The 24,573-nt window shown below is 45.4% G+C and overlaps 1 protein-coding gene across 11 annotated transcripts in view; it reads left to right on the plus strand.

Moving 5' to 3' along the window:
- The window catches only part of DLGAP2 (DLG associated protein 2), a 1,068,027-nt gene that overhangs the window by 952,403 nt on the left and 91,051 nt on the right, over positions 1 to 24,573 (plus strand). For all 11 annotated transcript variants that reach the window (XM_056565689.1, XM_056565688.1, XM_056565692.1 and 8 more), the window contains one exon: positions 572 to 924. In XM_056565689.1, the coding sequence (XP_056421664.1) occupies positions 572 to 924 (353 nt within the window). The remainder of the gene's footprint in view (positions 1 to 571; positions 925 to 24,573) is intronic.

Raw genomic sequence — 24,573 nt, forward strand, 5'->3', positions numbered from 1 at the left:
TTGAGGCAAATCGCTGCTGTAAAAATGCTTTTCTGTGCAACACAGACACTGCTCTCTGTCCCTCTTTCTAACTGCAATAAAATGCTGATGTGACTGGCCGCAAGATGGCTGCTGATTAAATAGTGACATCACAGGGGTGACTGGCTGCTTATAGGCTGCATGCTGCATGTGATTTAGGGTCATCCCGCCTACCCGGCATGCCGCCTTCCCAGAGTTCCTTGCCCCATGTCCCGACATGTGGAGAAGCCATCTTAGAAGCCCTGGAGCTTAGGCTGCACTAAATGGCGTTTAATAAAGCGATTTGTGTGATCAAATCACGCCGATATTCGGATTCGTTGCAAAGCTAATTTTGCCTGAAATTTGTAATAAATTCGGATTTGTCAGATTCGATTCACTCATCTCTAGTTATAGCAGTAGTAAATAATTGTTGATCATATTTCTTTTACATCCAGTTTTATTATATCTTTCTATTCACCTGTAACAGCCGTTTAAAGTGACAATAACTCTAATTATTCTTGTCTGTTAGCTATAATAACTAACATTTTTCCCTTCTGTTCTGTACTACTTACAGCTGTTTCATACCCAAATTATAAGAAGACACCGCCTCCAGTTCCTCCACGCACCACCTCTAAACCGCTTATCTCAGTGACAGCACAAAGCAGTACAGAGTCTACCCAGGATGCCTATCATGATAGCCGAACTCAAAGGATATCCCCATGGCCTCATGATGGACGGGGCCATTACAACTCTACAGACAGCCTGGATAGTAATAAGGCCATGAATCTTGCCTTGGAATCAGCTGCAGCAAAGCGTCATGCCTCTGAGAGCAAATGTAGCTCTGTTAGGAGCACCAGTGACAAGGCTGTTCTTGTGACAAAGTCAGATGAATTCCTTAAGAAACGGCGTTCCTCAATAGGGATCCAGGTATGATTCTGCTTGTATATGTTACTTTGTAAGGCCAAGTTCTGATGTGGTGATTTGCTGTAGTTTACCTGCAGATTATTGCTTTCAATAACCAAAATAGATTATACTACAAGTCAAGTGCCACATGCTCCAGGAATTCTTCCCACAGAAACACAAGCAGGCTTAGGATTGCACAGGGGATAAATCCATGGTGAATGTATGTGCAATACATGCTATTAATGTAAGTTAATGTAAGAAACAGGATACATTATAGGCTTGTTAAGTGGTTTAGTTCAATAAACCAAAAGAAGTGCCACTTCCCAGCATCACTTGAGGAGGACCTTCATGTTACAAGATATAAGTATACTTTTGGGGAAAAAAAAATATATTTGGCATTTTTAGGAAGAATAGTTTAGAAAATGATATGACACAAATTGCCCCCAATTACAATTGTTTTAGATGATAGATCTTATACCCGTACATAAGTAATATTGAGGCCTGTACAAAATAATTAATAATTAATTTACAGTGTAATAAATGAAAATATTGAATGCAACCAAGAACAAATATTTTGAAAGGACTGTAATTAATAGAATATAATGTTAAATATGATAGTAATGTACAGTGCAAACTAAAATATGGCTATTTGATTTATTTGCTTTATATATGTTATAGAAAATCCGACAAGTGCCTATTTAGACTTGGTTCATAAGGGTATCCCAGTGCTAAACAATTCAAGGATAACTTCAAAGAGTAAATTGGTTTCAGAAAGATAATCTTATTTAAACCTCACTTATAATGTACTCTAGATATATTGAAGTTTTCAAAGTGATGATTCTGGGAAAACATTCTTTTTGTGAGCAACATCCACTTTAATGTCAAAGGATTTTTTATGTTTTAAAAAGAGGTCTGCATCTCAAGAAGAAGCACTTTTTTAAAAATGTGTTATTAAATTATCTGACCTACATGCATGTTTGCTTAGCTATTTGTTTTTAGAATGTTATGACATAAAAACTAAATGGGATATAGTATGCCAATAATAACATTGGTGAAGAGTTAGGTACTATGTTTGATTGGCTATACTGCAGATTACCTTTAGCAGTAATCTTTTTCTGGTCCTAATTGTTGTTCCCAGTACTCAGGTATCTACAGAAGTTACAGTAGAGCAGAATAGCCTCTTAAGGACTCAGGGCGTACCTGTAGGCCCTGGACCCCGTGACCCCGCATCATACCGGGTCGGTCCTGGCGGCTTATGGTAGCCGGGACCCTGGGCTAATAATGTGCGGCACAACGCACAGATTGTTGTGCCGCGCGCTATTAACCCTTCAGACGCGGCGATCAAAGTTTATCGCCGCCTCTAAAACGAAAGAAAAAACTTCCCGGCAGCTCAGTCGGGCTGATCGGGACTATCACGATAAAATCTCGATGTCCCGATCAGCTAGGACGCGAGCGGAGACCCCCTTACCTTGCTCTGTCGCGTCCGAACAGCGTTTGATTGTTCCAAGCCTGAGCTACAGGCATGAGCAATCAACCCCCTATTACGCTGATCCATGCAAAGCAGTGTTATAGCTCCCTGTGGGAGCTATAACACTGCAAAAAAAAAAAGTCGAAAAAAAAGTTAATTTTGGATCACCCCCCTTTTCCCATAAAAAAAAACTGTGTAAATAAAAATATGTGGTATCGCCACGTGCGTAAATGTCCAAACTATAAAAATATATCATTAATTAAACTGCACAGTCAATGGCGTATGCGCAAAAAAAATTTAAGTACAAAATTGCATATTTTTGGTCACTTTTTATATCATGAAAAAATTATTAAAAAGCGATAAAAAAGTCAGATGAATACAAAAATGGTACCAATAAAAACTTCAGAGTACAGTGCAAAAAATGAGCCCACATACCGGCCTGTATGCAGAAAAATAAAAAAGTTATAGGGGTCAGAAGATGAGAATTTTTTACATATACATTTTCCTGCATGTAGTTATGATTTTTTTCAGAAGTACGACAAAATCAAACCTATATAAGTAGGGTATCATTTTAACCATATGGATCTACAGAGTAAAGATAAGGTGTTATTGTTACCTAAAAATGCACTGCGTAGAAAAGGAAGCCCCCAAAATTACAAAATGACATTTTTTCTTCAATTTTATTGCACAATGAATTCTTTTTCCGTTTCGCTGTGGATTTTTTGGTAAAATGACTAATGTCACTGCAAAGTAGAATTGGTGGCACAAAAAATAAGCCATCATATGGAATTTTATATGCAAAATTAAAAACATTATGATTTTTAGAAGGTGATGAGGAAAAAATGAAAATGCAACTAGAACTAGCTATGAAAAGCTATTTCTTGGCTCTGTGGCACGTGACCGAGTCAGACTTACAATGTAGGTCAATGGGACTGTCTCCGTTACCAGCACAGACACCAGGGAAAGAAATTCTTAGCCGTGAGGTTCTCTCCCCGTCATTCTAGCAATCGATCAAGTTCTAAACACACTAAGCCCCCAACCGATCAAAAGTTTTGATATGTTTCTAGGACATGTCAAAAGTTTTTTAAAGCTACAGGTACACTTTAACTGTGTAACAGCATAGCATCTAGACTGGGAAGGCTTCAGAAAGACTGCAGCTTCTTCACTCCATCAGTCTAGTCACATTGCTATAACTTGGGTGCATGCCTATAATGTTTTTGAAGAACTTGTGCTTCTTGTTAGATAAATTCCTGTTGACATATTGGGCCAGATTTATCAATCTGTCTAAGGTAACTGTCCATAGCAACCAATCAAAGCTCAGCTTTCATTTTTCAAATTGCTCTGAAATTGAAAGCTGAGCTGTGGTTGGTTGCTATGGGCAACTCAGACAGCTTTTGTCTCATAATGATAAATCTTGGACACTGTCTTATGTAATTACCCAAACATTTAGTACGTTTCTATGATGATTGATAGGTTTTGTAAAACTTTTTCGAACACCAATATATAGATAATTTCTTCTGTTTAGGAGCTTTACTAACCCACAAATTGTCCACATGTTGTTCAGGGTATCTTCTCTCTCTATTTATTAGCAGTTAGATATAACCATTTCAAAAAATCTTCTATTAGCACTACTTTTTTCCACCTTGCTTTTCGTTACTTCTTCTGGGACGTTTCGGGAGACCACATATATTAAAAACAGCTATTTCAGGCCTACAGAGAGCCTCAATAGGGGTCTAGAACACTTTGATGTGTTCTAACACGCATATGGAGTGTGCTGGGGTAGTGAAATAATACTGTTATTCAGTATGACATGCAGATTACAGGCATCGCTATTAGAATCACTGAGCAGAGCGTCACAATCGATAACAATAGGTTACAGGTAGTATATAAGCAATGTTGCTACATATATAAAAAGTCCATCACAGGTAAATGGTGCTATCGTTCACCATCAATGCACACTATATGCGGCGAGCATATGCAACTGCACTAGAAGATTTAGATGAATTACTCACAACCATCACGTTCAGGTCTTCTTCATCTTTCACTTTTTATTCATTTGTTGCTTTCAAAATCATAAAATTTTCAAAATTTTAAAATCTGTTGATTTTGAAAGCAACATATGAATAAAAAGTGAAAGTTGAAGAAGACCTGAACGTGGTGGTTGTAATTCATCTAAATCTTCTAGTGCAGTTGCATATGCTCACCGCATGCTATCTAGGTCATTTGAATATAGCAGAGCAGCACAATGACAGAGCCTGGAGGTGGCATCAGTATGAGGAGACCATATACTGGCTGAATAACACAGCGTGGAGGTGTTGGCAGCATGAAGAGACCATATAGTGGCTGAATTGTTTAGGTCCAGGCCCAGCAGCATCACTAAACCATATATTGGCTGAATGACATAGCCTGGAGGTGGCTGAAGCATGAGGAGACCATATAGTGTCTGAATGGCACATCCTGGAGTTGGCAGCAGCATGATAAGACACCAGGGCTTCACAATCCTTAAGATTAAAAGACAAAATTTGAAATTTAGATTGAAGATTTAGGGTAGCTAGTGCTACTGTAACAACATTTTTATTCCCAGGCCCAGCAGCATCAGTTAACCATATATTGCCTGAATGACACAGCCTGTGAGTTGGCTGAAGCTTGAGGAGACAATATAGTGTATGAATGGCACAGCCAGGAGTTGGCAGCAGCATGAATAGACACTAGGGCTTCACAATCCCTAAGGTTAAAAGATTAATTCTGAATTGTAAACTGAAGATTTTGGGTAGCTAGTGCTACCGTAACAAATTTTTTATTCCCAGACCCAGGCCCAGCAGCATCAGTAAACCATATATTGGCTGAATATGCAGCCTGGAGTTGGCAGAAGCATGAGGAAACCATTGAAATTCATGATTTTGAAATTTAACATTTTGAAATTGAAATTAAAGTTTTTTAAATTGAACTTTTAACTCCCAAGTTTGTGTCCCGGGCCCCGGCGTTTGGGTACAAATGACCAAATCTAACTAGGAGTCACATGTAGGCACAATGACAGAGCCTGGAGGTAGCATCAGTAGGAGAAGACCATATAGTGGCTGAATGGCACAGCCTGGAGTTTGCAGCAGCATGAAGAGACCATATAGTGGCTGAATGGCACAGCCGGGAGGTGACTGACGCATGAGGAGACCATTTAGTGGCTGAATGGCACAGCCTGGAGTTGGCAAAAGCATGAGGAGACCATTGAAATTTAAGAATTTTAAATAGAAATTTAAGATTTTGAAATTGAACTTTTAACTCCCAAGTTTTAGTGTCCCAGGCCCTGGTGTGTGTACAAAGGACCAAATCTAACAAAGGAGTCACATGTCACATGGCAGCACAATGACAGAGCCTGGAGGTGGCATCAGTAGAAGGAGACAATATAGTGGCTGAATGGCACAGCCTGGAGTTGGCTGAAGCATGAGAAGAGACCATATAGTGGCTGAATGAGACAGCCTGGAGGTGGCATCAGTATGAGGAGACCATATAGTGGTTGAATGACTGCACCTGGAGTTTGTGGCAGCATGGGGAGAGCATATAGTGTCTGAATGGCACAGCCTGTAGTTGGCGTCAGATGAGGAGACAATAGGGCCTCACAATCTCTAAGAATAAAAGATTAATTTAGAAATTTCCATTGAAGATGTATGGTACCTAGTGCTACCATAAACATATATAGGTAATGTCCTAGGCCCAGCAGCATTACTAAACCATGTAGTTGCTGAATGACACAGACTGGAGCTGGCTGAAGCATCAGTAAACCATATATTGGATGAATGGCACAGCCTGGAGGTGGCTGAAGCATCAGGAGACCATATAGTGGCTGAATGACACAGCCTGGAGTTGGCTGTAGCAGCATCAGGAGTCCTGAAAGTGACCTGGTGACAGAGTGGTGGTGCGGTGGGTGTCAATACCAGTACCCAGTGACGAAGGTGGGTAAAAAAAAAAGTCTGATGCGGAGGAATGTTTGTAACTGGGGAGCAGCGCCTTAAATCTGTTTGGCACTATCCATATTTTTGAAGTGTTGGTGTGGCACCATGGTCAATCTACTCTCATACATCAGGCATTGGTGGTTGGAAATCCTGGCTGATCCATGCCTGATTCATCTTCACAAAGGTCAATCTCTTTCCAATTTTTCGTGGACAGACAAGTTCTCCTTGGGGTGACTATGGCCCCCGCCGCACTAAACATCCGCTCTGATGGCACACTACTGTCCGGGCAGAACAGCTTTTCCAGGGCAAAATCAAGCTTGGCTGCCCAGAAGTCTAGAGGATCTTCAAAGTGTGTTGGCATGGTCATGTCAATGTATGCCACCACCTGCTGGTTCAGGTCCTGCTCCATGTCTACCTGCTGCTGATGAGTTGCTTCACTATGCGGGTGAAGAAAGCTACTCATCAGCGACTATAGACTCAGGCTGCTGCTGATGGAGCTGGTACTTCTCCTGCCACCCCACCCCTCCCCAGCAGCCATGGCAGTGGAAGGTATAGGCATCGGCCAACTAATTACATAGAATGCCTCTGTAGTAGATCATTTTGTCCTCCCTTTCAGTTAGTGTAAAATAGGCCCCAATTTTGTTGCGGTAGCGAGGGTCCAATAAGGTGGAGATCCAGAAGTCATCCCACTGCCGAATGGTGACAATTCGACTGTCACTACGCAAGCAAGTAAGCATGCATCGTACCATTTGTGCAAGTGACTCGGAGGGACTCCCTGCCTCCATCTCCACTGCATACTGCCACGGTGTGTCTGGGTCCTCTGTCTCGCCTTCCTCATAATCCTCTAGCTCCCTCTCCTCCAGGTCAGCCCCCACAGGGCTCATGTGGCCTTGAGATGTAGGCACCACGTCTCCAGTGCTCTGACCAGCCATTGTTTCCAACACGTGTTGTAAGAAATTAAGCAGGGGAATAAGGTTGTTAATCCCGTAATCCTGGCGAGTTACTAATAATGTGGCTTCCTCAAAGGGCCTGAGCAAAAGGCCAAGTGTCACAGTTGCCACTGGTTCGCATTGAAGTTACACAGGGGAGTACCCTTATCCGCTTGGATCATTAAGAAATCGCACTATGTTGGGGGATACCGTTCTGACGCTGCAGCTCAAGGAGGGTGTGCTTTGCAGTGTACAAATGGCTGAAGTGCATGCAAAGTTTCCTTCCCATTGTTAGGATGTCTTGCAAATGGGGGGGAACACTTCAGGAACTGTTTCACAACCAGATTGAACACGTGTGCCATGCAGGGCGCATGGCTCAGCCTTCCCATTTGCAGCACATGCAAGATGTTCTTCCTGTTGTCAGTCATTATGGTTCCCATTTCCAGTTTTCGTGATGTAAGCCATGCTCCGATTTCTTTACGAATTACTTTTAGCAGTTCCTCCCCTGTGTGACTCTTTTCGCCAAGGCAAACCATGTGAAGAACAGTGTGACACCGCTGTGCCCTGCACACATGGTATGCTGAAGGTCCACTGAGACTTGTCTGGGCAGTGGAGGCTGAGGACAAGGTGGAGGATGAGGAGGCCGAGTCGCACACTGTCACAGGACTAACGGCCTGAGAGCATGGAGGATGAAGCGGCGTGACCTGTCCAAGTTGGTGTTGTGGCCGTGCAGGAACCACATTCACCCGGTGAGCCGTAAAGGACATGTATTGTCCCTGACTGTAGTTACAGCTTCAGACGTCGGCGCTGCCGTGCCCTTTGGTACACACCGACAGGCTCAAGGACTGGACCACCTTCTCTTCCACAAAATTGTGCAGGGCTGGTATTGCCTTCTTCGCATAGAAATGACGGCTTGGCACTCTCCACCTTGGCTCGGCACAAGCCATCAGAGTCCACCACTTGAAAAGGGAGGGACTGCAGCACCAGCAACTTAGACAGGAGCGCATTCAGCTTCTGCACCGTTGGATGAGTGGGCGCATACTGTTGTCTCTTGGACATGGCTTCGCCGATGGATTCTTGACGGAATGGCTGACTAAAAGTAGGAGGAGCAGGACCATCTGGAGCAACAGAAGGAGGGTATGACACATAGCTCCCTTCAGTTGATGTGGTGGAGCCTTAGCTGGCTGAAAGAGGGAGGGGCGTGCCACTGGGTGATGCAGCAAGCTGGACCCCTACATCGGAGCCACGGTTCTCCCACGCCACTTTATGGTGGCGAAGCATATGTTGACACAGGGCCGTGGTGCCAACATTGGGACCCTGGCCACGCTTCACCTTCCGCCAACATATCTTGCATGTGGCTATGTGAACCTCCTCCGGATGCTTGATGAAAAACTGCCACACCGCCGAGTAGCTGATTTTCCCACCAACAGTCCGCACTAATTGACTGCTACTTCCGCCATCTCCTGCAACCCCTGTTCCACTTCCTCATGGGAAGGTAGGCTGCCGCGAAGCAGGTGGTCTCCCTTGGGCATGTTTGGCTCCAGAATTTCCACTTCTGCCACCATGCAGACTGACAACCATGCAACCACCTTGCTGGCTCAGCTGCTGCCTCAGCTGCTGCCTCATGGGCAACCTGCAACTCTCTTCTCCTAATGATGATGAAGCCCCTTCTGCACCTGGGCTCCCAATTGCGATCGGCTTCATCATCATCAACAATTGTCTGCAAGTCACTGATGTCCTCCTCAGGTTCCTCAACAGTGTCTGCTTCAGGACCTTGAATGCTGGCAAAACCGGCTCCCACATCACTCTCCTTATCACTACTTTCCCGCCTAGCGGGGGAAGCGGCAGATGTCTCCTCCACTTCTTGGCTGAGCAGTAGCTGCTTACTGTCCTCTATTAGATCGTCCTCACTGAATAGTGAAGCTGAACCCACAGCATAAGATACTTCTTTAGGGGAGGGAACAGCATAGGACAGAGGCAATGAGAGGACAGAGACTGCTCTTGGGCCATGCCAACTAAGTGTTGTGTCTGAGGAACCCACCGACTGTTGAATGGGGGTGTCAGATGTCACTTGTGATGAAGTGGATGACCGACAATCGACAATGGCAGATGGGTTGCTGGTCGTGTGATGAAGTGGATGACTATGTTAACCAATCGACAACGGCAGATGGGTTGCTGGTCGAGACACGACCGCTAGCTGATAACGGGAGCTCAGGCCTCTCGCTGCGACTCATCGCCCCAAGTCTGCAATGACCTCTGCCTGAAGGATTTAGGCCTCTGACACTCCTCTGTGCACGTCCTGCACTTCTCTGCCTGACATACTTAGTGCGTATATGAGGGGAGTACAATACGGTTCACTACGCTTAAAACAGTATTTGTCTAGAACAGCAGCAGGTGTGCACTTTTGGCTGTCCTTTCACAGTATCTAGGCCCTTGACAGATTAACAGGTACAAAATAGTACATTACTTAGATGTAGGTATGTGGTATGCACTGATAAGGGGAGAAAAATGCTCTACAGTACACTTAAAAAAGTATCTGTGTACAACACCAGCTGGTGAGTACTTTTGCCTGGACTTGTATGAACTTATGAGGACAGAAAAATGCGCTACAGTACGCCTTAAAACTCTGTATTTTTGTAAAACAACAGTCGGTGATTACTTTTGTCTGTCCTTTCACAGTATCTAGGCCCTTGACAGAATAACAGGTACAAAATAGTACACTACTTAGATGTACGTATGCAGTATGCACTTATGAGGGCATAAAAATGTGCTACAGTACACCTAAAAACTCTGTATTTTTGTAAAACACCAGGCGGTGATTACTTTTCTGTCCTTTTACAGTATATAGATCCTTGACAGATTTACAGGTACAAAATAGTACACTTCTTAGATGTACGTATACGGTATGGATTTATGAGGGCAGAAAAATGTGCTACAGTACTCTTTAAAAAAGCATATCATTGTAAAACACCAGCAGTACACAACAGTGCTGCAGCACAAAAAAAAGCTGTGTACTAAACACAAAATTGCACTCTGTCAAAGTCTATTAGGAATGGACTGCTGGGTATTATACCGTCTACAGACTAGTATAACCAGCAGATGATTTTTTTTATGGAACAAAGACAATGAATTGGGCTGAAAAAATATTCCTGCCTCCTCTGCTAAGGTTTATGAAGTTGAGGCAGCTTGTTGAAATGTATGAGGCAAATGTATGAGGCAGCTATCTGACCCTCTTTGTAATGCTATGACGAAGAAAGTGATTTAGAGGTTAATGCCTGCAGCTGCAGTAAACATCCTTTTCAGTGAAAAAAAAATTGCTCTCCGTCCACGAGAACGCGGACGTGACTACGAAGATGTTAAACGCTACTGGACTGCGCTTTTCTCTGCTGTAACACACACACATACAGGCTTTGCGTCCTATGATCCTTCTGCAGTGTATTGTAATGAAGTGAGGAGCAGGAATTATGGCTGCCGATTATATAGGGCTTTGACATCATAGGGGTGACTGGCTGCTGATAGGCTGCATTCTACATGTGATTCAGGGTCATCCTGTCTACTTCCCTTCCCGCCTCGCCTTCCCGCCTTCCCAGCGTTCCTTGCCCCATGTACTGACATGTGGATCCACCATTTTGGATGCCCTAGAGCCTGCACTGCATTAAATGGAGTTTAATGAAGCGATTCACGTGATAGAATCGCGCGATATTCGCATTAGTTGGAAATCAAATATTTCCTATGTGACCTGATAAAGAGGCTGTCCCGCCCCTCGAAACATGTAGTTTTGATACTACTTGCTACTTTTGTTTCTTGTTTTGGTTTTATATTGGCAATAAAAGCCTTTTTTCCTTTAAACCTATACTTGAGTCCAAGTAACAGAACTCCAATCAGTGAAGAGCATGGGATCCACAGCACTTCTGGACACCAGTTTATGTAAAATACAAAAGCTTTATTTCTTTCTTCATTGAAACATAGTAGGGGTAAAAAAAAAAAAAATTGGTAAAATCAGACCAACGCGTTTTGGCAAACATAAGCCTTTTTCAGGGTCATCTCTGGGAAAAGATATTCAGCCGAATAAATATTCACCATATCACAAAACCCCATCCCCACTAGCACATCACTTCCTAATCCTAATCTTGCTGTAACCCTTTACTTGCTGACCCATAGTAAATGGCTTGATACCTATAAGTGTACATTACTCATAGTAACCCTGAATAGGGATTGTACCTATCAGCACAAACCCTATAATGCTTGATTCAGGACAATTGCTAAGCCAGAGGACATGAACAAAAACTGTAGATTAATAAAACAGCATTACATCAGATCTGAAACTCATTCCCTCCGGAGCTCTGGTCGCCATTTTCATGATTCAGTAGATCTCTCTTGTGTGTAATTTATGGACTCTGTCACCTCCTCTGGGTGACTTGGTAACGTGTTCAATTGGTATGACCTTCATATGAGTAACGCTACGTCCATGTACTTCTCTAAAGTGCTTCGACACACCGGACAGTGCGCGTGTGTGAACGCTGCTCACTGTCCGAGCGCCCGCAATATGTTCGGAGATTCTGGGATTTAACTTGCGGGTCATGGAACCTATATATTATTTCCTGCATTCCGTACAGGAAATGCAGTAATCCACATGGTCGGTTTCACAAGATATATATGTTTTAATAGGATAGGTACAATGATTTGTGTCTGAAGTAACATGTCCTGACTTTATCATATGCCGGCATGGTGGACAATGACATCTACCACATGGGACGCTGCCAATATGTTTTAACCAGTTGTTGCCCTGCTTGGTGTTTGATGGATCTCTCACAAAAAAACTAGGTGAAATCCTATTACCAATAGTGGTGCTTCTCTTTACAACGCAACGCCATCCAGATTTTAGTATTTCACACAACTGTGAATCTTGTTTCAAAATGGATAAATTATTTTGTATGATATATTTGATTTGTGTAAACCGATTGGAAAAAATTGTGGAAAATACCACTGGATTTTTTGCCAGACCCCCTTTATGTGATAGTGAGCGTTTGGTCTTGCTCATGCTCTGATAAATTCTCCCACAGGGAGATTCTGAATGGTATGATGTTCATGACTACTGTTAGCTTGTAAAAGGGAATTACGAGAAATGGGTTTTCTTTATAATTTTGTTTCTAGCTTCATGTTTTTCCCATCAACAAGAAAAATGAATGTCCAAAAAAAACATGTCATATTTGCTGTAACTCAAAGTAAACTGTAAATTATCATGATTATTGTTGAGATAGTGTTCAAATTAAGTTATGACCTGTTTGTCCAAGGGCCCCCGCCACATCACCAGTATGTTATCTATATAGCAAACCATGCCAGGTGATGTGGCGGAGGAAGGGGTTGTCAGGAGTGTGGATGGATCTTTTCTCCCACCATGTATAGGTTTGCCAATGAGGGTGAGAATTTGGCCCCCATTGGAAAACCACATACCTGTAGGAGAAAAGATCCTTTAAACTAAAAAAAAGTTGTGTGTCAAAAGGAAACAGGTTATGTCCAAGATGAATTGCTGAATTGTTTTCGTTTGATGGATCTTTCCTCCTACAGGTATGTGGTTGTCCAATGGGGGCCAAATTCTCGCCCTCATTGGAAAACCTATACATGACCTGGTGGGAGGAAGGATCCATCCACACTCCTGACAACCCCTTCCTCCGCCACATCACCTAGAATGGTCGCTATATAGATGACATACTGGTGGTGTGGCGGGGCCCTTGAACAAACAGGTCACAACTCAATTTGATAATCTCAACAATAATCATGATAATTTACAGTTTACTTTGAGTTACAGCAAATATGTTTTTTTTGGACATAAATTTTTTGTTGATAGGGAAATTATGAAGCTAGAAACAAAATTACATAGAAAACCCATTTCTGATAATTCCCTATTACGCGCTAACAGTAGTCATGAACGTCATACCATTCAGTATCTCCCTGTGAGCACGACATGCTTGTTCTAATGATTTTTTGTTTGATCAGGAATGTGCCAACATTAAAGAAAGACTCCTAAATAGGGGCTACCATCATAGCACTATTTCCAGAGTGGAGGGTATTGCCAGATCTAAACCCAGATCAGAATATTTATATCTGGGGGGGGGCAAGACCAAATGCTCACTATCACATACACACAAAGGGGGTCTGGCAAAAAATTAGTTTACACAAATCAAAAATATCATACAAGATAATTTATCCATTTTGAAACAAGATTCACTGTTGTGTGAAATTCTAAAATCTGGATGGCGTTGCGTTGTTAAGAGAAACACCACTATTGGTAATAGAATTTAACCTAGTTTTTTTGTGAGAGACCCCTCAAACACCAAGCAGGGCAACAACTGGTTAAAACATATTGGCAGAATCCCATGTGGTAGATCTCGTTGTCCACTATACCGGCATATGATAAAGTCAGGAAATGTTACTTCAGACACAAATAACTGTACTTATCCTATTAAAACATATATAAAATGTGAAACCGAACATGTGGTTTACTGCATTTACTGCATGCAGGAAACAATATTTAGGTTCCATGACCCGCAAGTTAAAATGCAGAATCTCCGAACATATTGCAGGTGCACGGACAGTGGGCACTGTCCGGTGCGTCCAAGCACTTTAGAGAAGTACATGAAGGTAGCGTTACTCATATGAAGGTCATACCAATTGAACACGTTACCAAGTCACCTAGAGAAGGTGACAGAGTCTGTAAATTACACACAAGAGAGATCTACTGGATCATGAAAATGGCGACCAGAGCTCCAGAGGGAATGAGTTTCAGATCTGATGTAATGCTGTTTTATTAATCTACAGTTTTTTGCTCATGTCCTCTGGCTTAGGAATTGTCCTGAATCAAGCATTATAGGATTTGTGCTGATAGGTACAATCCCTATTCAGGGTTACTATGAGCAACATACAATTATAGGTATCAAGCCATTTACTATGGGTCAGCAAGTAAAGGGTTACTGCAAAATTAGGATCAGGAAGTGATGTGCTAGTGGGGGTGCGGTTTTCGTGATATAGTGTATATTTATTCAGCTGAATATCTTTTCCCAGAGAGGACCTTCATGCGTCTGTCTGATTTTACCCTTTTTTTTTTAACCCCTACTATGTTTTTAATGAAGAAAGAAATAAAGCTTTTGTATTTTACATATACTGATGTCCAGAAGTGCTGAGGATCCTATGCTCTTCAGTGAGTGTAGTTCTGTTCCCTACCTACCTTGTTTGCGGCAGCAACGCCCTGACAGCACCTGGGCCAGAGGGAATCGTGATTCTGCATGTTGAAGTAGGTGATTGAACTTTTTTCTATGTTTATGCTTTGAATATACTTGAGTTCACCTCGTTTTGTGGCACCACTTAACTGAAGACATCACCGTGGAGAAGCGCCTACAGAAGTAGTACTTTTCTTTCTCCTCATCCACTAGAGGATACCACATTACAAAGAACTATTGGTCACACACAAAACAAGCCCCTCATATAGGTTTGTAGATGGAAAAATAAAAAAGGTCGCTGGAACCTTTTTCATCATTTGATCCTACAGCTAATGCTATGTGGAGTGGAAGTCACTTTCCCTAAGTGTAAGTTACATAGAAATACACAGAACAGGACCAGAAAAGCAATCTAAATGGTTGTGCTGAGAGAGAGCAGCAGCCCACATGAGTACATATACCATCTTACTGCTGGACAGGGAGCACAAAAATCCTGGAGTGCTCCTTTAAGGGGTAAAGAGAAATGCTCCAGAAGCATACAGCATTGCTTACCTGTCTGCCCCAGTTCTGAAACCACCAAAACCTATTTTGTTTTGTGGGTTTATACCTCTTTACTGCTGATGCTCAAAATCACTACTTCCTAGTTAGTAGATGCTATAATTCCCGGAATGCAATGTTTTCCCTCCCCTTTTTATCACAGTCCTCCCAGCATGCACACTACCCTCCCACAGCAACATCTTGTGAATATGCAAACATTGATTTGATACATATTAGAATTGTAAAAAATGTTATGGTTTCATGGTTATGATTAGAGATGATCAGTGATTCGATTTGACACGAACTTCTCGGCTCGGCAGTTGCTGACTTTAGCCTGCATAAATTAGTTCAGCTTTCAGGTGCTCCGGTGGGCTGGAAAATGTGGATAAAGAGTCTTCTAGGACTGTATCCACCTTTTCTAACCCACTGGAGCACCTGAAAGCTAAACTAATTTATGCAGGATAAAGTCAGCAACTGCCGAGCCGAGAAGTTTGTGACGAATCGAATCACTGTAACTTCACTCATGTCTAGATATGATTAGGGATGAGCGAATCAAATGTGACGAATCCGAATTCATTGGGAATTTCAGTAAAAATTCCATTTGCAATGGATGTAAATATCTCCGCAATTCGATCGCGTAAATCGCTTCATTAAACTCCATTTAGTGCGGTCCAGGCTCCAGGGCATCTAAAATGGCGGATCCACATGTGGGGACATAGGGCAAAGAATCCTGGGGAGGTGGGAACAAGGATCGGCGGGATGACCCTGAATAACATGCAGCATGCCGCCTATCAGCAGCCAGCTACCCCTGTAATGTCACAGCCCTATATAATTGGCAGCCATCTTGCAGCCAGTAACTTCAGCCTTTTATTGCAGAAAGAGGGACAGATAGCAGTGTGTGTTGCACAGAAAAGCATTTATACAGCAGCGATTCACCTCCCAGTCACACCAGCGTTCTATTGCAGAGAGAGACAGAGAGCAGTGTGTTGCGCAGAAAAGCTTTTTTACAGCAGCGATTCACCTCAAGCCCAAATCCAGCCTAGAAGTGAGATTGAGAGAGAGAGAGAGTGCAATTTTGGGTGTAGTACACAGCGACTGTGTGCTGCAGCACTGGTGTCTACAACAACTGAAAAGCTAATAGTAGCCAGCCAGTTAGGATGAGCAGAGAACTAAAAGCATGTTGTCCTCTATTAAGTGTAACCTGTGCGTACATCTAAGTGGTGTACCATTGTGTTCCTGTTTCTTAAGGGCCTAGATACTGTAAAAGGCCAGGCAAAAGTACACACCTGCTGTTTTAAGCGTACTGGAGTGCATTGTCCTCCCCTCATAATTGCATACCACATACGTACATCCATGTGTTGTACCATTTTGTTCCTGTTAAAGTCTTAAGTGGTGGACTCTGCACCTTTCAGAGAACTGATGGCTTGTGCCGAGCTGAGGTGGAGAGTCTCAAGCCGTCATTTCTTTGAGAAAAAGGCAGTACCAGCCCTGCACAATTTTGTGGAACAGAAGGTGGGCCAGTCCTTGAGCCTGTCGGTGTGTCCCAAAGTGCACGGCAGCACCGACGTGTGGAGCTGTAACTACGGTCAGGGACAATACATGTCCTTTACGGCCCACTGGGTAAATGTGGTTCCTGCACAGCCACAACAGCAACTTGGACAGGTCAAGCCTCTTCCGCCTCCATGCTCTCCGGCTGTTGGTCCTGTGACAGTATGCGACTTCGCCACCTCATCCTCCACCGTGTCCTCAGCCTCCACTTCACGGACACATACCATGTGTGCAAGGCACAGCGGTGTCATGTTGTTCTTCACATGGTTTGCCTTGGCGAACTGAGTCATACAGGGGTGGAACTACTAAAAGTCATTCATTAAGAAATCAAGTCATGGCTTACTCCACGATAACTGGAAATGAGAACCATGGTGACCGACATCTTGTCTGCGCTCCGACAAGGAAGCCTGAGACATGCGCCCTGCATGGCACACGTGTTCCCCCCATCTGCAAGACATCCTAACAATGGGAAGAAAACTTTGCATGCACTTCAGCCACTCGTACACCGTAAAGCACACCCTCCTTGAGCTGCAGCTTCAGAACAGTATCCCCAAACATAGTCTAATTTGCGACGTTTCCTCACATTGGAATTCCACCCTCCATATGTTGGACCAACTATACGAACAGAGAAAAGCCATCACCAATTTCTTGATGATCCAAGCGGATAGGGGGACTCCCCTGTGTATTGTTATTCAATATCAACCAGTGGCAGCTCATACTTGACAACTGCCGTTTGCTCAGATCCTTTAAGGAAGCCACATTATTACTCAGTTGGCAGAATTACGGGATGAACGACGTCATTCCACTGCTTCATCTACTACAACACATGTTGGAAACAAAGGCTGGTCAGGGCACTGGAAACCTGGCGCCTACATCTCAGGGTCACATGAGCCCTGTGAGGGTTGAACTGGAGGAGGAGGAACGGGAGGGGAACAGAGGAACACAGTTTAGGTTTCGTGAAATGGGTGGTTTTTCTAGTCATCTGACAGGAGAGGAGGATCAGGAGCAGCTAGAGGGTTATGAGGAAGGTGAAACAGAGGACCTAGACACCGTGGCAGTATGCAGTGGAGATGGAGGCAAGGAGTCCCTCTGTGTCAATTGCACAAATGACACGATGCAGGTTCACTTGTTTGTGTAGTGACCATTCGGCAGCGGGATGACATCTGGCTCTCTACCTTATTGGACCCTCACTACTGACTCAAAATGGGGGTCTTTTTACACCCACTGGGAGGGGTGGGGTGGCAGGAAAAGTATCAGCTCCATAAGCAGCAGTTTGAGTCTACAGTTGCTCATGAGTAGCTTTCTTAACCCGCATAATGAAGCAACTCATCAGAAATAGTTAGAGCTGGGGCAGGACCAGCAGGTGGTGGCATACTTTGACATGACCATGCCAACACACCTAGAAGATCCACTGGACTTCTGGGCAGCCAAACGTGATTTGTGCGCGCAACTAGCAGAGTTTGCCCTGCAAAAGCTGTCCTGTCCTACCAGTAGTGTGCCATGAAAGCGGGTGTTTAGTGTGGCGGGGGCCATAGTAACCCCAAGGAGAACTTGTCTGTCCACGAAAAATGTGGAGAGACTGACCTTTTGTGAAGATGAATCAGGCAAGGATCATCCAGGATTGCCACCCACCAATGCCTGATGCATCAGAGTAGATTGACCATGGTGCCACACCAACACTTCACAAATATGGATAGTGCTAAACATATTTAAGGCGCTGCTCCCCAGTTACAGACATTCCTCCGCATCAGACCACAAGTAAGTATTGAGGACATGCATTACGTAAAACGTAACTTTTAATAATATTCTTAGGATAAAAATAAAATTTACCCCCCTAAAAAATTTAAATCAAAAGGAAAGGTGTGAAAAAAAAACACCATGTGCCACCAACACCACTAAGTATTGATGTGATGCAAAGACCTCTAAAAAGTGGAAGGGAACAACGTATGGTCCATTGTAACTGGTGCACACCTTTCCTATTGTTTAATTTAAAAAAATTTGGGATCCATATATTTTATTCTAAGCATATTATTAAAAGTTAAGTTTTACGTAATGCATATCCTCAAGACTTACTTGTCCACACTGACACTTTTACAAAAGAGACCATTTTCTTCTGTCTACCTACCTCAGCTACTTTCTGATCCTGCCATCTGCCTGATGCCACATATCTGATGCTAAGTTCTTCTTTTTTCACCCACCTTCGTCACCGGGTACTGGTACTGCCACCCACCGCACCACTCTGTCATCGGGTCACTTTCAGGACTCCTGATGCTGCTGCTGCCACCATATTGTTACGCCGAGCGCTCCGGGTCCCCTCTCCTCTCCGGAGTGCTTGCAGCGTTCTCCTGTTCGCAGCGCCCCGGTCAGACCCACTGACCAGGAGCGCTGCGATAATGTCCCTAGCCGGTATGCGGGCCCGCTCCCTAGGGCGCGCGTGCGCCGGCTCTCTGCGATTTAAAGGGCCGGTGCACCACTGATTGGCGCCTGGTTCTAATTAGTGTGTTCACCTGTGCACTTCCCTATATAACCTCACTTCCCCTTCCCTTCCTTGCCGGATCTTGTTGCCATTGAGCCAGTGAAAGCGTTCCTTGTGTGTCCCAAGCCAGTGTTCCAGACCTTTTGCCATTGCCCCTGACTACGATCCTTGCTGCCTGCCCTGACCTTCTGCTACGTCCGACCTTGCTCTTGCCTAATCCCTTGTACCGCGCCTATCTCAGCAGTCAGAGAGGTTGAGCCGTTGCCGGTGGATACGACCTGATTGCTACCGCCGCTGCAAGACCATTCCGCTTTGCGGCGGGCTCTGTTGAATACCAGTAGCAACTTAGAACCGGTCCGCCGGCACGGTCCACGTCAATCCCTCTCTGACACAGAGGATCCAGCCAGCCGAATCCTGACAGTAGATCCGGCCATGGATCCCGCTGAGGTCCCGCTGCCAGTTGTCGCTGACCTTACCACGGTGGTCGCCCAGCAGTCGCAACAGATAGCGCAACATAACCATCAGCTGTCTCAACTGACTGTTATGCTACAGCAGCTTCTACCACAGCTTCAGCAACCATCTCCTCTGCCAGCTCCTGCACCTCCTCCGCAGCGAGTGGCCGCATCCAGTCTCTGTTTATCATTGCCGGACAAGTTCGATGGGGACTCTAGACTTTGCCGTGGTTTTCTCTCGCAGTGTTCCCTGCATTTAGAGATGATGTCGGACCAATTTCCAACTGAACGGTCAAAGGTGGCTTTCGTGGTTAGTCTCCTGTCTGGGAAGGCCCTGTCATGGGCCACACCGCTCTGTGACCGCAATGATCCTGTCACGGCCTCCGTACAGTCTTTCTTCGCAGAGATTTGTAGTGTCTTCGAGGAAACAGCCCGAGCTTCTTCTGCCGAGACTGCCCTGCTGAACCTGGTCCAGGGTAATTCTTCAGTAGGCGAGTATGCCATCCAATTTCGTACTCTCGCCTCCGAATTATCTTGGAATAACGAGGCCCTCTGCGCGACCTTCAAAAAAGGCCTATCCAGTAACATCAAAGATGTGCTGGCCGCACGAGAAATCCCTGCCAACCTGCATGAACTTATTCATTTGGCCACCCGCATTGACATGCGTTTTTCCGAAAGACGCCAGGAGCTACGTCAGGATATGGACTTAGTTCGCACTAGGCGGTTTCTCTCCCCGGCTCCTCTCTTCTCTGGTCCACTGCAATCTGTTCCTGTGCCTTCCGCCGTGGAGGCTATGCAAGTAGACCGGTCTCGCCTGACACCCCAAGAGAGGACACGCCGCCGCAATGAGAACCTATGCCTGTACTGTGCCAGTACCGAACACTTCTTGAAGGATTGTCCTATCCGTCCTCCACGTCAGGAAAGACGCACTCCGATCCCGCACAAAGGTGACACAGCTCTAGGTGTGAACTCTGCTTCTCCACGTCTTACTGTGCCTGTGCGGATTTCTTTTTCTAACACCTCCTTCTCAGCTGTGGCCTTCTTGGATTCTGGATCTGCAGGAAATTTTATTTTGGCCTCTTTCGTTAACAGGTTCAACATCCCAGTGACCAGTCTCGCCAGACCTCTCTACATTGCCTGAGTTAATGGTGAAAGATTGGACTGTACTGTGTGTTACCGCACAGAACCCCTGTTAATGTGCATTGGACCTCATCACGAAAAAATTGAATTTCTGGTCCTCTCTAACTGCACTTCTGAAATTCTTCTCGGACTGCCTTGGCTTCAACGCCATTCCCCTACCCTGGACTGGACCACCGGGGAAATCAAGAACTGGGGTACTTCTTGCTACAAAAAATGCCTCACGTCTGCTCCCAGTCCTGCCAGTCAAGCCCCTATGGCTCCTCCTATACCAGGTCTCCCCAAGGCCTATCTGGACTATGCCGATGTTTTTTGCAAAAAACAAGCAGAGACTTTGCCTCCTCACAGGCCTTATGACTGCCCTATTGATCTCCTTCCTGGTACTACTCCACCCCGGGGCAGAATCTATCCTCTGTCAGCTCCTGAAACACAAGCCATGTCGGATTACATCCAAGAAAATTTAAAAAGGGGATTTATCTGCAAGACTTCCTCCCCTGCCGGAGCAGGGTTCTTCTTTGTCTCCAAAAAAAGACGGTTCCTTACGGCCACCATGCATCGATTACCGCGGTCTTAATAAGATCACTATAAAAAAAACGCTATCCCCTGCCTCTTATCTCGGAACTCTTTGACCGCCTACGTGGCGCTAACATCTTCACCAAATTGGATTTAAGAGGTGCATATAATCTCATCCGCATCAGGGAAGGGGACGAGTGGAAGACCGCATTTAACACCAGAGACGGACACTTTGAATATCTGGTTGTGTCCTTTGGGCTCTGCAACGTCCCTGCTGTCTTCCAGAACTTTGTAAATGAAATTTTTCGTGATTTGTTATATACCTGTGTTGTGGTCTACTTGGACGGCATTTTGATTTTCTCTTCTAACCTCGAAGAACACCGCCGTCATGTCCGCCTGGTTCTCCAGAGACTCCGTGACAATCAATTATATGCCAAGATGGAAAAATGTCTCTTTGAATGCCAATCTCTTCCCTTCCTAGGATATTTAGTCTCTGGCCAGGGACTTCAAATGGACCCAGACAAACTGTCAACCGTGTTAGATTGGCCACGCCCCTCCGGACTCCGAGCTATCCAACGTTTCTTGGGGTTTGCCAATTACTACCGACAATTTATTCCACATTTTTCCACCATTGTGGCCCCAATTGTGGCCCTAACCAAGAGAAACGCCAACCCTAAGTCCTGGCCTCCTCAAGCGGACGAGGCATTCAACCGTCTCAAAACTGCCTTTTCTTCTGCTCCCGTACTCTCCAGACCTGATCCATCTAAACCCTTCTCACTGGAGGTAGACGCCTCCTCGGTGGGAGCCGGAGCTGTACTCCTACAAAAAAAACTCTTCTGGACATAACGTTACTTGTGGTTTCTTTTCTAGGACCTTCTCTCCGGCGGAGAAAAATTACTCCATTGGTGATCGAGAACTGCTGGCCATAAAACTAGCCCTCGAGGAATGGAGGCACCTGCTGGAGGGGTCCAAATACCCAATTATCATATACACAGATCACAAGAATCTCTCTTATCTTCAGTCTGCCCAACAGCGGAACCCACGCCAGGCTAGGTGGTCGTTGTTTTTTGCCCGTTTTAGCTTTGAGATTAATTTTCGCCCTGCTGACAAGAACATAAGGGCTGACGCCCTCTCTCGTTCCTCGGATGCCTCCGAAATGGAAGCCCCCCTGCAGCACATTGTTCCTCCTGAGTGTCTGCTCTCCGCTTACCCAGCTTCCATCAGACAAATTCCTCCTGGAAAGACCTTCGTCCCTCCACGCCAGCGCCTCAGGATCCTAAGGTGGGGACACTCCTCACACCTCGCCGGCCATGCTGGCGTCAAAAAGTCCATCCAGCTCATCTCTCGATTTTATTGGTGGCCTACCCTGGAAGTAGATGTTGCTGATTTTGTTCAGGCTTGTACAGTCTGTGCCCGGGACAAGACTCCTCGTCAGAAGCCTGCCGGCCTCCTTCATCCTCTACCTGTTCCTGAGCTACCATGGTCTCAGATTGCCATGGACTTTATAACAGACCTGCCTTTATCCCATGGCAACACAGTCATTTGGGTGGTCGTTGATCGTTTCTCCAAGATGGCACATTTTATTCCACTTCCAGGTCTTCCTTCTGTGCCACAGTTGGCGAAACAATTTTTTGAGCACATTTTTCGCCTTCACGGGCTTCCCACGCATATCGTCTCGGATAGAGGCGTTCAATTTGTGTCGAAATTCTGGAGGGCCCTCTGTAATCAACTTAAAATCAAACAAAATTTCTCGTCTTCCTATCATCCCCAATCCAATGGGCAAGTGGAGAGTTAACCAGGTTCTTGGTGACTATTTGCGACATTTTGTTTCCTCCCGCCAGGATGATTGGGCCAATCTTCTACCCTGGGCCGAATTCTCGTACAATTTCAAAGTCTCTGAATCCTCCGCTAAATCCCCGTTCTTTGTGGTGTACGGCCGTCACCCTCTTCCCCCCACTCCCACGCCTTCTGGTTTGCCCGCTGTTGATGAGGTTACCCGGGACTTCTCCACCATCTGGAAAGAGACTCAAAAATCCCTCATACAGGCCTCATCTCGGATGAAGAAACATGCCGACAAAAAAAGAAGAACTCCTCCTGTCTTTGTTCCTGGAGACAAAGTGTGGCTCTCTGCCAAGAATATCCGCTTCCGTGTCCCCAGTTATAAACTGGGACCACGTTATCTTGGACCCTTTAAAATCAAGTGCCAAATCAATCCTGTCTCCTACAAACTCCTTCTTCCCCCTTCTCTCCGTATTTCTAACGCTTTTCATGTCTCTCTCCTTAAACCGCTTATCCTTAACCACTTCTCTCCCAAGGTTGTTGCTCCTACTCCTGTCTCCGGGTCCTCAGATGTCTTCTCGGTTAAAGAAATTCTCGCGTCTAAGACTGTCAAAGGTAAAAAAAAAATTTTTTGGGTTGATTGGGAGAATTGCGGCCCAGAGGAGAGGTCATGGGAACCCGAGGATAACATTCTCGACAAGGACCTAATTCACAAATTTTCAGGTTCCAAAAAGAGGGGGAGACCCAAGGGGGGGTACTGTTACGCCGAGCGCTCCGGGTCTCCGCTCCTCCCCGGAGCGCTCGCAGCGTTCTCCTGTTCGCAGTGCCCCGGTCAGACCCGCTGACCGGGAGCGCTGTGATAATTTCCCTAGCCGGGATGCGATTCGCGATGCGGGACGCGCCCGCTCGCGATTCGCATCCCAGTCCGCTTACCAGACTCGTTCCCCGTCTGTTCTGTCCCGGCGCGCGCGGCCCCGCTCCCTAGGGCGCGCGTGCGCCGGCTCTCTGCGATTTAAAGGGGCGGTGCACCACTGATTGGCGCCTGGTTCTAATTAGTGTGTTCACCTGTGCACTTCCCTATATAACCTCACTTCCCCTTCCCTTCCTTGCCGGATCTTGTTGCCATTTTGCCAGCGAAAGCGTTCCTTGTGTGTCCCAAGCCAATGTTCCAGACCTTTTGCCGTTGCCCCTGACTACGATCCTTGCTGCCTGCCCTGACCTTCTGCTACGCCCGACCTTGCTCTTGCCTAATCCCTTGTACCGCACCTATCTCAGCAGTCAAAGAGGTTGAGCCGTTGCCGGTGGATACGACCTGGTTGCTACCGCCGCTGCAAGACCATCCCGCTTTGCGGCGGGCTCTGGTGAATACCAGTAGCAACTTAGAACCGGTCCGCCGGCACGGTCCACGCCAATCCCTCTCTGACACAGAGGATCCAACTCCAGCCAGCCGAATCCTGACACATATGTTCTCCTCATGCTGATTCCAGCTCCAATCTATCTCATTTTGCCACCGTATGTTATCTTTATGCTGCTGCCACCTCCAGGCTGTGTCATTAAGCCACTATATGGTCTCCTCATGCTGCTGCCACCTCCATGCTGTGTCATTCAGCCACTATAGGGTCTCCTCATGCTGCCGCCACCTCCATGCTGGGTCATTCAGCCACTATATGGCA

The sequence above is a fragment of the Hyla sarda genome, chromosome 3 (genome assembly GCF_029499605.1).
Source record: "Hyla sarda isolate aHylSar1 chromosome 3, aHylSar1.hap1, whole genome shotgun sequence".
Classification (NCBI taxonomy): domain Eukaryota; kingdom Metazoa; phylum Chordata; class Amphibia; order Anura; family Hylidae; genus Hyla; species Hyla sarda.